This window comes from Castor canadensis, chromosome 11 (assembly GCF_047511655.1).
Source record: "Castor canadensis chromosome 11, mCasCan1.hap1v2, whole genome shotgun sequence".
In the NCBI taxonomy this organism is placed as follows: Eukaryota; Metazoa; Chordata; class Mammalia; order Rodentia; family Castoridae; genus Castor; species Castor canadensis.
Window position 1 is genome coordinate 14,238,328 of NC_133396.1, and position 12,593 is coordinate 14,250,920.

The 12,593-nt window shown below is 36.6% G+C and overlaps 1 protein-coding gene across 11 annotated transcripts in view; it reads left to right on the forward strand.

The window, feature by feature from the left end:
* The window catches only part of Tanc2 (tetratricopeptide repeat, ankyrin repeat and coiled-coil containing 2), a 387,000-nt gene that overhangs the window by 269,780 nt on the left and 104,627 nt on the right, over positions 1–12,593 (forward strand). For all 11 annotated transcript variants that reach the window (XM_074045367.1, XM_074045366.1, XM_074045369.1 and 8 more), the window contains one exon: positions 849–982. In XM_074045367.1, the coding sequence (XP_073901468.1) occupies positions 849–982 (134 nt within the window). The remainder of the gene's footprint in view (positions 1–848; positions 983–12,593) is intronic.

The following is a 12,593-nucleotide window of genomic DNA, read 5'->3' on the forward strand; positions in this document are numbered from 1 at the left end:
GACAGTTCAAGGCCAGCCTGGGCAACATAACAAGACCCTGTCTCAAAAAGCAAACAGACAAAACATACAAATAAATTGCTCAATTCAGCATTTTTAGTATATTTACAGGGTTGCATAACAATCACTATAATCTAATTTTAGAACATTTTCATCCCACTAAAAAAAACTCATGCCTCTTAGCAGCAAATCTTCACTTTACCTCTGACCCCCTACATTCTACCCCAGAAAGCCCCTAATTCACTTTCTGTCTCCATGGATTTCCCTGTCTAGGCATTTCATATTAATAGAATCATGCACTGTGGTTTTTGTGACTGACTTCTTTGACTTAACATCAAGGTCCATTTATGTGTAGCACGTATCAGTATCTCATTTGTGGGGGGGGGGGTGCGGTACTGGGGTTTGAACTCAAGGCCTACACCTTGAGCCACTCCACCAGCCCTATTTTGTGATGGGGTTTTTCAAAATAGGGTCTCACAAACTGTTTGCCCAGGGTGGCTTTAAACCTCAGTCCTGATTTCTGCCTCTTGAGTAGCTAGAATTACAGGAGTGAGCCACCAGCACCTGGCTTCATTTCTTTTTTATTATGAAGCACTAGTCTATTGTAAAGAGATACCACACTATCTGTTCATCAGTTGATAGACATTTGAGTTGTTTCTACTTTGTGGCTATTAAAAATAGTGCTTCTCTGAACATTGGGTACAAGTTTTTATGTGAATTCGTGTTTTTATTTCCCTTGGGCAGGTAGCTAGGGTTGGAATTGCTGGGTTATAGAACAGGTGGAATTTAATATTCATTTAGTTCAGAGTTTTATAATTATCTAATACAAACATCTCTTCTTTTTTATCTAGATGTGGATGCCAACAGAGAGCTGCCACTTACACAGCCACCTTCAGCCCACTCATCTATCACCAGTGGAAGCTGCCCAGGAACTCCAGAAATGCGCAGGCGGCAGGAGGAGGCTATGAGAAGACTAGCCTCACAGGTACAGTAGGATTCCCAAGTTGGGGATGTGCTAGTTCCACTTTAACACCAAGGCAAAGCAGGAAGACTCTTGGCAAAGCAAACAAAAAAATATGTAAAAGTATCCATGAGAACATGAAAGAAAGTTTCTCTCTCCCTCCCTCCCCTTTTTGTTTCTCTCTTTTTCTATTCCTAGGGGGAAAAATATATTTTATTGTGATTGGATCAGAACTTTAGAGTTGGAAAGACTATTAAAAATCAAGTCCCCTAGTACATAAAGCTGAGACTCAAAGAAGTTATATGGTTTATCCAAGATCACAGTATAAGTAATTGATAGTTTTCTTATTTTTATACTGCACGGTAGTACCTAATTGTAATCCCAACACTTAAGAAACTGAGGCAGGAAGATAGAGAATTTGAGGCTAGCCTGGGATAACACAGTAAGATCCTGTCTCAAAATGAAATAGTTTTTGATATTCATTTCTGGCTCTTCCTGCTATGTTATATTGTCTATAATATTTTTTATGTTTGTGATTGGAAATTTCTACTTTTCTCAAAATAACGTGTACATAGAAAATCAAATAATGTTCAAAATCAGAAATTCATATCCTCTCACGAAAAGCAGACAGTTTCAGTTCTTTTAGCATATTCTCTGAATTTTACCTCCATGTTTCTAAACACTCATACACTGCTGTAACTTTTCTCATTCATTTATACATTATCTGTTGCTTCCTCTTATAGATGATGAGAATTAGAACTCTTATGCCTTCCTCTGACACTAACCCAATACAGTAATAAAATGATTGTTGACTTAATCCCTATTACAGAATTTTCATTATTAATACTATCCATTTCTTCTAGAGCAAAAGATAGCATTTCCTTCTTGAACAATTTTGTTTTTCCTGAGGATTGTAAAATACCTCATTTTAATATTTGCTTATTTTTCTTCAAACCTTTGACTAAATCATTCTGTAATCCTTAATATAGCTTTATAAAATGCTTCTCAGTGCCACTTTCTACACTTACTGGTTACATTTCTTTTTACTTAGAGATACACATTCTAAAGCCCTCCACAATGCTCCATCTGGAACAAGGATGCCCAAAGATACCTCCTACTTGTTGCTCTGAAAATTCCTGTCATTTCTCTTCCATATTTGACCCCTTATCATCATCTTGATTTTATTCATCATTTTGGTGGAGCACATCCTCTAATAGCTTCCTAAGAAAAGATGTATACTTTTAAAAAGACTTACTGTTTCTAAAAGCATCTTTATACTCTACTCATACTGTACTTTTTGGCATAATATATCCTTCGAGGCTAAAAATTATTTTCCTTCAGAATTTTGAAGTCATTTCTCCATTGTCTTGGACTTCTAATATTCTTATCAAATAATCTCAGACTGTTCTTCAAAATCCTTTGTTATATATATACCTTTTTAAAAAGTGTTTGGATCTTTCTTTTCTCACCATTATTCTCAGATTTTTTTTTCATTTATTTTGTTGGGGCACAGCAAACCCTGGAGATATTTTTTTGTGCTTTTATATTATTTATCGATAATTTCCTCTTTTCTTCACTTCTAAAATTTCTGTTAATCCAATTTAGATTTCCTACACTGACACTCTGGTTTTCTTAGTTTTTTCCTGTTTTCCATGTTCTTACTCTTGGTTTGAGTTTTTGTTTGTTTGTTTTTCTTACCCACCTTTGATAGATTTCTTCTGCATTACCTTCCAATCCTTTTAGAAAGATTTTTATTTTGGTTATCATTTTATTATCAGCTTAATTTCCAATAGCTCTTTTTTTATAGCATCCTATCCTTTTTTTATGCATGCAATGTATTCTCTTTCTCTCAATGGTTAAGCACTCAAAAACTGATTGAAGCTATGTCTATAAAATACATTAAGATGATCCATCCTTTATTTTTTGTACTGCTCATATCCTCTGTCCTTTTGCCTGCAGAATGTATGTCTGAGGTACCAGCATTCTGGAGTGGGCAGGAAAGGACTGGAGCTTCAACATTCAGAAGCAGACTTTTACTGAAGCCCCTTGTTTTTAGTCCTGCACCTCACTCCCTATCTTGCTCTGTGTTCGGTGGCCCTAAGTCTAGATTCTCTCATTTAGTTTCTCTAGTAAGTATTCTTTTTTCTGTGAGTGTTAGGGAGGTAGCCACCAAGCAAGATCAGAATGGAGGTCTGGGAATTTAACTTCTCCTCATATAAACTTCACAGAAACTGTTTTCAGTTCCCTTCTCTCACTCCCCATCTTCTACAGTACCTGATGCTTCTAATTCCTATGCTTTTCTAAAGTTTTACAGATCATCTGTAATACTGTCAGGTTCTAATTTCTTCATAGAATCTAGTCTAGTGAAAGCCGGAGCAGCTGTTTTCTCCAAGTACATTATCAATCATTTCCACTGATTAGTATACACTCATCTATAAATGGGCTCCTGAAAACAGACTGATATTTCTCTCATAGTCATTATTAACTCATTGTAACTTTAAAGACATCTCTGGTTTCTTCCCAAATATTTCCTCTGTAAATAGTCTCCAGCCTCTCTTCTTTAGAACAATTAGATAAATATCATACAAGTACATGAATGCTGAATAGCTTCTAGCATTATATTCAATTATTCACTTCAAATATATGTTTGGAGCACTGATGAGCCAAAGCTGAAGATAAAATGATGAACACAATAGATACAATGTCTGTATTTTACAGCCTATATTTGCATGATGGAAGAAAGACAATAAATGAACAAATCAATATATATCAAATGGTGATAAGTGCTAAAAGATCACAGAGAATTAAGTTTCCCAACTTTGTTACATCTTATTCCTTCTCACATCAAGAGAAGCATCACCAAGATATTTATTTTCCATATTTGAAAAAATATAAAATATTGTAAGTAGGAATTAGTGACTGCTTATACTTTCTCAAGAAGTGATCACATTTTAAATTTCATTGTGTTTTCTTTAAGCAAACTATAAATTAACCTTTTTGTAACTAAAGTTGGAATATTTTTAATTTTTATATTTTTTATTCATGTATCCATATGTGCATACATTGTTTGGGCCTTTTCTCCTCCCTAACCTCCACCCCCTCAAACTTCCCCCCATCCCCCTCACTTCCAGGCAGAACCTGTTGTGCCCTTTTCTCCAATTTTGTTGAAGAGTAGACATGAGCAATAATAAGAAAGATAAAGTGTTTTTGCTAGTTGAGATAAGAATAGCTATACCGAGAGATTCCTAGCATTGCTTCCATGCACAAGTGCATTACAACCCAAATTGATTCATCTCTACCTGACCTCTTCACTACTTCATAGTCACCTTCCCATATTGACCTCTGTCATTTTAAGGTTACTGTATTAGCTCCTCTGCAGTGGGGACATCAAACACTTTCAAGTTTTGGGTTTCCTACCTATCCCCATTTCTCCCGTATCGTGTGACCTAAGTCCAACAACATTGCTGCATTTGCCTAGATCTAAAGTCACATGTGAGGAAGAACATATGATTTTTGGTCTTCTGAGCCTGGCTAACGTCATTCAAGATCATTTTCTCCAGTTCCATCCATCTACTTGCGAATGATAAGATTTCATTCTTCTTCATGGCTGAGTAAAATTCCATTGTGTATAAATACCACATTTTCTTACGCCATTCGTCAGTGGGGGGCATCTTGGTTGTTTCCGTAACTTGGCTATTGTGAATAGCACTATAATAAGCATGGGTGTGCAAATGCCTCTAGAGTAACCTGAGTTGCATTCCTTTGGGTATATACCTAGGACTAGGATTGCTGGATCATATGGCAGATCTATGTTTAGTTTTTAAGAAGCCTCCATTATTGTTTTCCAGAGTGGTTGCACTAACTTGCATTCCCACCAGCAGTGTATGAGAGTTTCTTTTTCCCCACATCCTTGCCAATACCTGTTGGTGGTATTTTTGATGATAGCTATTCTAACAGGTGAGGTGGAATCATAGTGTGGTTTTGATTTGCATTTCCTTTATGTCCAGAGGTGGTGAACATTTTTTCCTGTGCTTGTTGGCCATTTGAATTTCTTCTTTTGAGAAAGTTCTGTTTAATTCAGTTGCCCATTTCTTTATTGGTTCATTGATTATGGGGGAGTTTAGTTTTTTGAGCTCCCTGTATATTCTGGTTATCAGTCCTTTGTCTAATGCATAGCTGGCAAATATTTTCTCCCACTCTGTGGGTGGTCTCTTCGGTTTAGAGACCATTTCTTTTGTTGTGCAGGAGCTTTTTAATTTTATATAGTCCCATTATCCATCCTTTCTCTTAATTGCTGAGCTGCTGGGGTTCTGTTGAGGAAGTCCTTGCCTATACCTGTTACTTCCACAGTATGCCCTGCTCTTTCCTGTACTAACTTCAGAGTTTCAGGTCTGATATGAAGGTCCTTGATCCATTTTGAGTTGATACTAGTACAAGGTGATAAACATGGATCTAGTTTCAGTTTTTTGCAGGCATTAACCACTTTTCCCATCAACATCTATTGAAGAGGCTGTCTATTTTCCATCATATGTTTTTGGTGCCTTTGTCAAAAATAAGATGGCCATAGCTGTGAGGACTCTCATCTGTGTCCTCTATTCTGTTCCACTGGTCTTCATATCTGTTTTTGTGCCAGTACCATGCTGTTTTTATTGCTCTTGCTTTGTAATATACTTTGAAGTCGGGTATTGTGATACCTCCAGCATTGCTCTTTTTGCTGAATATTGCCTTGGCTATCTGTGGTCTCTTGAGTTTTCAAATGAACTTTAGGGTAGATTTTTCAATCTCTGTGATGAATGTCATTGGGATTTTGATGGGAATTGCATTAAACATGTAGATTGCTTTAGGTAGTATAGGCATTTTTACTACGTTAATTCTACCAATTCATGAGCATGGGAGATCTTTCCACCTTCTGTAGTCTTCCTCCATCTCTTTCTTCAAGGGTTTCTTCCTTCATCTCTCCTTGTAGAGGTCATTCACATCCTTTGTTAAGTTTACTCCTAGGAATTTGATTTTTTTTTGAGGCTATTGTAAATGGAATTGTTTCCATATATTGTTTCTCAATTTGTTCGTTGTTGGTGTTTAGAAAAGCTAATGATTTTTGTAAGTTGATTTTGTATCCTGCCACCTTGCTGTAGCTGTTTATGGTGTTTAGGAGTTTTGGGGAAGAGTTTTTAGGGTCTTTAAGATATAGGATCATGTCGTCTACAAACAGGGATATTTTGACAGTTTCTTCACCTATTTGTATTCCTTTTATTTCTTCTTCTTGCCTAATTGCTCTGGCTAGGAATTCCAGAACTATGTTGAATAGCAGTGTGGAGAGTGGGCATCCTTGTCTTGCTCCTAATTTAAGTATGGTGCTGGCTGTAGGTTTGTCATATGTAGCCTTTACAATATTGAGGTACATTCTTTCTATTCCTAGTTTTCTTAGAGCTTTTATCATGAAGTGGTGTTGGATCTTATCAGAGGCTTTTTCTGCATCTATTGAGATGATCAAGTGGTTTTTGTCTTTGTTTCTATTATTGTGCTGTATTACATTTATAGATTTGCATATGTTGAACCACCCCTGGATCCCTGGGATGAAGCCGACTTGGTCATGGTAAATGATCTTTCTGATGTGTTGTTGGATTCAGTTTGCCATTATTTTATTGAGGATTTTTGCATCGATATTCATTAAGGAGATTGGGCTATAGTTCTCCTTTTTGGAGATGTCTTTGTCTGGTTTTGGGATGAGTGTAATACTGGCTTCATAAAATGAGTTAGGCAGTGTTCCTTCCCGTTCTATTTCGTGGAAAAGTTTAAGGAGAGTTGGTATCAGTTCTTCTTTATAGGTCTAATAGAATTCAGCAGAGAGTCCATCAGGTCCCGGACTTTTCTTTTTTGGGAGACTCTTTGCTGCTTCAGTTTCATTTTGTATTCTAGATCTATTCAGGTGATTAATATCCTCTTGGTTCAATTTTGGATGGTCATAAGTATCTAGCAATTTTTCCATTTCTTCAAAATTTTTAAATTTTTTGGAATGTAGGTTCTGAAAGTAGTCTCTGATGATTTCCTGGATTTCTGTGGTGTTTATTGTTATCTCCCCTTTTGCATTTCTGATTTTACTGATTTGGGTTTTTTCTCTCCTCATTTTATCAGATTTGCCAGGGGTCTGTCAATCTTGTTTATTTTTTTCAAAGAACCAGCTTTTTGTTTCATTGATTCTTTGTATGTTTTTTGTTTTGTTTTGTTTCTACTTCATTAATTTCAGCCCTGATTTTTATTATTTCTCTCCTTCTGCTTGTTTTGGCTTTTGCTTGTTCTTGTTTTTCTAGGAGTTTGAGATGTAGCATTAGGTCATTGATTTGAGATCTTTCTGTCCTCTTAGGACTGCCTTTCCTGTGTCTCATAGGTTCCAGAAGTTGTGTTTTCATTTTCTGTAACTTCCAGGAAACTTTTAATTTCCTCTTTTATTTTATTAATGACCCTTTGATCATTGAGAAATATGTTGTTCAGCTTCCAATTGTTTGCATGTTTTGTACTGTTGTTTTTGTTGTTGAGTTCTAATTTTAATGCATTGTGATCAGATAGTATGTATGGGATTATTTCTGTTTTCTTATATTTGCTGAGACTTGCTTTGTGTCCTAAGATATGATCAGTTTTGTAGAAGGTTCCATGGGCTTTCGAGAAGAATGTATATCGTGCAGAAGTTGGATGAAATATTCTGTAGACATCAGCTAGGTCCATTTGATCTATGGTGTGGTTTAGTTCTAGAATTTCTTTCTTTATTTTTCTGTTTGGGTGACCTATCTGTTGGTGATAGGGGGGTGTTAAAGCCTCCCAGTACCACTGTGTTGGGGTCTATATATGCTTTTAGGTCCTTCAGAATATGTTTGATGAAAGTGGGTGCACTGACTTTGGGTGCATATAGGTTGATAATTGTTATTTCCTTTTGGTGTATTTCACCTTTTACTTGTATGGAGTGTCCTTATTTATCTCGTTTGATCAATGTAAGTTTGAAGTCTACTTTGTCTGAGATAAGTATTGCCACTCCTGTCTGTTTTCAGGGGCCATTGGCTTGGTAAATCTTCTTCCAGCCTTTCACCCTAAGCCAGTGCTTACTTCTGTCGATGAGATGGGTCTCCTGTAAACAACAGATTGTTGGATCTTCCTTTTTAATCCAGTTTGCCAAACAGTGTCTTTTGATGGGGGAGTTAAGTCTGTTAACATTCAGTGTTAGTATTGATAGGTATGTGGTGATTCCTGTCATTTAGTTGTTTTTGTTGTTTAAGGGTTTGATTGTGCACAGCTGAACCAGCGTTACTCTGTGATTCCTTATCTTTTCTTCTCCTGTGGTTTGGTGCTGCCTGTCCTTTCATGGTTTTGTTTGCTTTCACTTTCTGTGTGCAGAATTCTTTGAAGAATCTTTTGTAGTGGTGGCTTGGTGGTCATATATTATTTTAGTTTCTACTAATCATGGAAGACTTTTATTGCTCCATTTATTTTGAATGATAGTTTTGCTTGGTGGAGTATCCTAGAATTGAAGTTATTTTCATTCAGTGCCCAGAATACCTCACTCCATGCCCTTCTTGCTTTTAAGGTTTTCATTGAGAAATCTGCTATGATTTTGATGGGTTTACCTTTGTATGTTATTTGTTTTTTCTCTCTTATAGCCTTCAATATTCTTTCTCTATTCTCTGTGCTTGTTGTTTTCATGATAGTATGTTGTGGTAGTTCTAGTTTGGTCAAGTCTGTTTGGTGTCCTGAAGGCTTCCTGTACCTGAATGGGCATAGCTTTCTTTAGATTTGGGAAATTTTCTGTTACTATTTTGTTGAATATATTACAAATTCCTTTTGCTTGCACCTCTTCTCCTTCTTCAATGCCCATGATTCTCAGGTGATGGAGTTGGTGAGTTCTTGCATATTCCTTTCACAGGTCTTGAGTTGTTTGACTAATAGCTCTTCAGTTTTTCCTTTCAGACCCTGTGTGAGACAGGGTCTTGCTATATGGCCCAGGCTGGCCTCCAACTCTTGATTCTCCTTTCTCTCTGCCTCCTGAGTACTAGAATTATATGTATATACCACCATGCCTAGCCTTAGAGCCTATGGTTTTAATCCCTCCTACCTCTCTAGTGTGACAGGAAGGATTTTTGTTTAGTGTTCTTTGGGAAAATCTGTCAATCATAGGATGTGACTTCAAAGCAAGATAATTGTTATGAAGGTGCACCTTTCAATCATTGTGCTAACCTAAACTTCTTCAAAAAGGTTTCTAAAGAGTTAAAACCTCCTGTCACATTAGGCAGGTTGTCACTGATTAGTCCTTAAGTTAAAAAACTAATATATATGCCCAGCACTCAAGAGGCAGATGCAGGAGAATTACAGGTTTGAGGCCAACCTGGGTTACATAGCAAGTCCCTATATCAAAAATAAATAAATAAGCAAATAAATAAGAAAGAGGGGATAGGAAAAGGAAGAGGAGGAAGGAGAAGCAGCTCATAGATATGAAATAAGCTAATTAGTGAAACCAACTAATTTTAAGATGTGTCACAGAGCAAAGTAAATATATGTCAGAAGAAAGTCAAATGTCATTCTTGCCACTAGTTATTGTACCACATCAGGGAGATGTCAAATGAGCATGGCTCTGGAGATTTTTTGCTGCTGTTGTTAAAGCTATCTTATAAAGAAGTAATCATTTCAGGTATCCTGTAACATTAAGCATGTTGAACATAACATGGAGATGTTAGATATATACACACAGGGAGAGAGAGAGAGAGAGAACAAAAAACAAAGTATACGGTTAAATTTGTGTTTCTGTGGCTGTTTTTGAAAAGATTTACATTTAGGAGAAATGAAATATAAGATAAACAATGAATAACCTGTAAATGATGTTTTTAATAATTTTTCTAAGGCTTTTCTCCACTGAAAATTGACACTAAAGTTTTACAGTCCGACCCATATTTCATCTACATTTAGGATACAGAATATAAGGAAAACAATTGTTGTGTGTTTGTCAATTTCAGTGTTTTTTATCTGCCTCTTCCACTAGAATGGATCAGAGTTTAAATGTTGACTAGTGTATCCCCAGCTCCTAGCACAATGCTTAGCACATAAATATTTATGAAATGAATGAAGACATTCTAGATTTTTCTATATATTGAAGCCTGAATAGTCTTTATAAAACATGGATTCATTTTTGCTACTTAAAGTCAGTAAATGGTTCCTTGTTGCCTTTCAGTGAAATCCAAACTCCCTTCCTAAAAAAACATCATAGCTGGCTATGGTGGTACATGCCTATAAACCCAGCTACTTGAAGGGGAGGCAGGAGGATCTTGACTTTGAGGCCAGCAAAGTTAGCAAGACCCTGTCTCAAAAACAAAATACAAACAAAAGTACTGGGGGGGTATGGCTCAAATGATAGAGCACTTGCCTAGCATGCATGAGGCCCTGGGTTCAGTCTCCAGTACTAAAAACAAACCAAAAAAGAAAAATGAGAAAGCCTTTGCTTTTTCATACCTAGCCCCAGGCTAGGTATTTTAGGCCAGATAGTTTTCTGTGCATGAGGTTGAGGAGCTATCGGATATTATCCTGTGTATTGTAGGATATTTAAAAGTAATCTTTGGCCTTTATCCACTACTCCTAATATTTTTCTCAGTTCCCAATTATGACAACCAAAAGTGTCTCCAGACATTGCCAGATGTTCCCTGAGGAGCAAAACCACCCTCATTTGAAAACCCACCATTCCCCACCTACACTGTAGCCACAGTAAAATTGAATTCAGTTCATTGAAAGTATAAATCTGTCTTGCTTTAGGGCCTTTGCACAGACTATATTCTCTGCCTGGAACACTGCAACACCCCAGATTCATTCTTCATTCTCCTTCATATCGTAACTTAAATGTTGCTTCTTCGGAAAAGCCTCAGACTCTCCTCACTTACCTTATGGTGGCCTGCTTTGTGTTACCCCACCACCCTATATTTCATAATATTTGTTACTATTGCCAGTTCAACTGCCTCTCTATTCTGCTGTACTATGAAAAGCAGACAGGGATTATTTTTCCAGAACCTGGAACAATGCCTACCATGCCATGAAAGTTCAATCAATATTTGTGCTTTGTTGTGGGGTTTTTTTGGTTTTTTTCATTATTTGGGCTTTTGTGTTGAGACAAGGTCTCACTGTATAGCCCAGGCTGGCCTCAAACTTGAGATCCTCCCCCTCAGCCTGCCAAATGCTGGGATTACAGGTGTGCACCACCATGCTCAGAATCTATTAATATTTGTGAATGAATACAAATGTCAATATTTTCCATTATGAAATCTTGGGGCATTCAGGTAGATACTTATTCATAATAATTGTTCCTAAGCAATTTAACATGTCAAATCAGAATCAGATGCATGTACCTAAGGAATAAATCTTGGTGGAGAGTCAGGAATTTCACCAGTCCTCTGAGACAGAGTTTCATAAAGTGTGGATTAAATGCACTTCAGATTGTTCATTTTGTGCCAGACCTACTTCTATAAGAATCTAGATGAACTAAGTAAATTAGTCACTTTAAGGTTTATACTTGATATTGGTCCTAACTTCCTTTGGTTCAAATAATCAGTAATATATAACTAAATATATTTACTAAATTTATATAACTAAATAGTAATTAAGGGATATAGTTATTTAGGTCTAGAATTATAACAAAGCTAAACATTATCCTAAGCTCTGCTACCACTAACAGGGCTGTAACTACCCAATGCCGAAGGATACTATAAAGCCTCCATCATCAAAACAGTGTAGTGCTGGTGTTTAACTAGAATAAACAGTAGGAGAATAGAATAGAAAATTCAGGTTCAGACCCAAATACATGTGGATACTTAGTATATGACAAAGCCTGCATTTCAGGTCACTGGAGTGAAGATGGACTTTTTAATTAGATGGTGCTGGGACATTTAAGTGACATATGATAGAAAAGTTAATGCATATCTCACACCAGGCATAAGAATAAACCCCAAATGGACTAGGGCTCTAAATACAATAAAAATCATATAAATAAAACTAGAAAATATGAGTGACTTCCTCTTTAACTTTAGTGAAGGGAAAAGACCTTTTAATTGAGATCAAAATCTAAAGGAATAAAAAAAAGATTGATAAATTTGACTTAATAAATTTTTTAATGTTACATGGTAAAACACTAAAAATAAAGTCAAAAGACAGTTGACAAATTGAAAAAATTCACAACATACCCTGAAGTTCCAGACAACCAAAATAAAAATAGATAAGTGAGGTGCATCATACTAAAAAGCTTCTGCACGGCACAGGGAACAATTTAACAAAGTGAAAAGACAACCCACAGAATGAGAAAAATATCTGTAAACCATACACCTGATAAAGGTACTCAACTCTATAGCTAGAAAGTATTCCGAATGAAGAATAGACAAAGGACCTTGCTATAGTTGGAACCTGGAATGTTCCCAAAAGTTACATGTGCTACAGGTTTAGTTCTCTGTGCTGTGCACTTGGTGGGAGTAGTGGAAACTTTAAGCAGTGGGGTCCTCTGGTCATTCATATGTGCCCTTAAAGGGTGTAGTGGGAACCCAGTCCCTCCCTTTTCCTCATTTTTGCTTCCCAGCCGTGAGATGAGCAGTTTTGCTCCACCACGTGATTTTGCCATGCT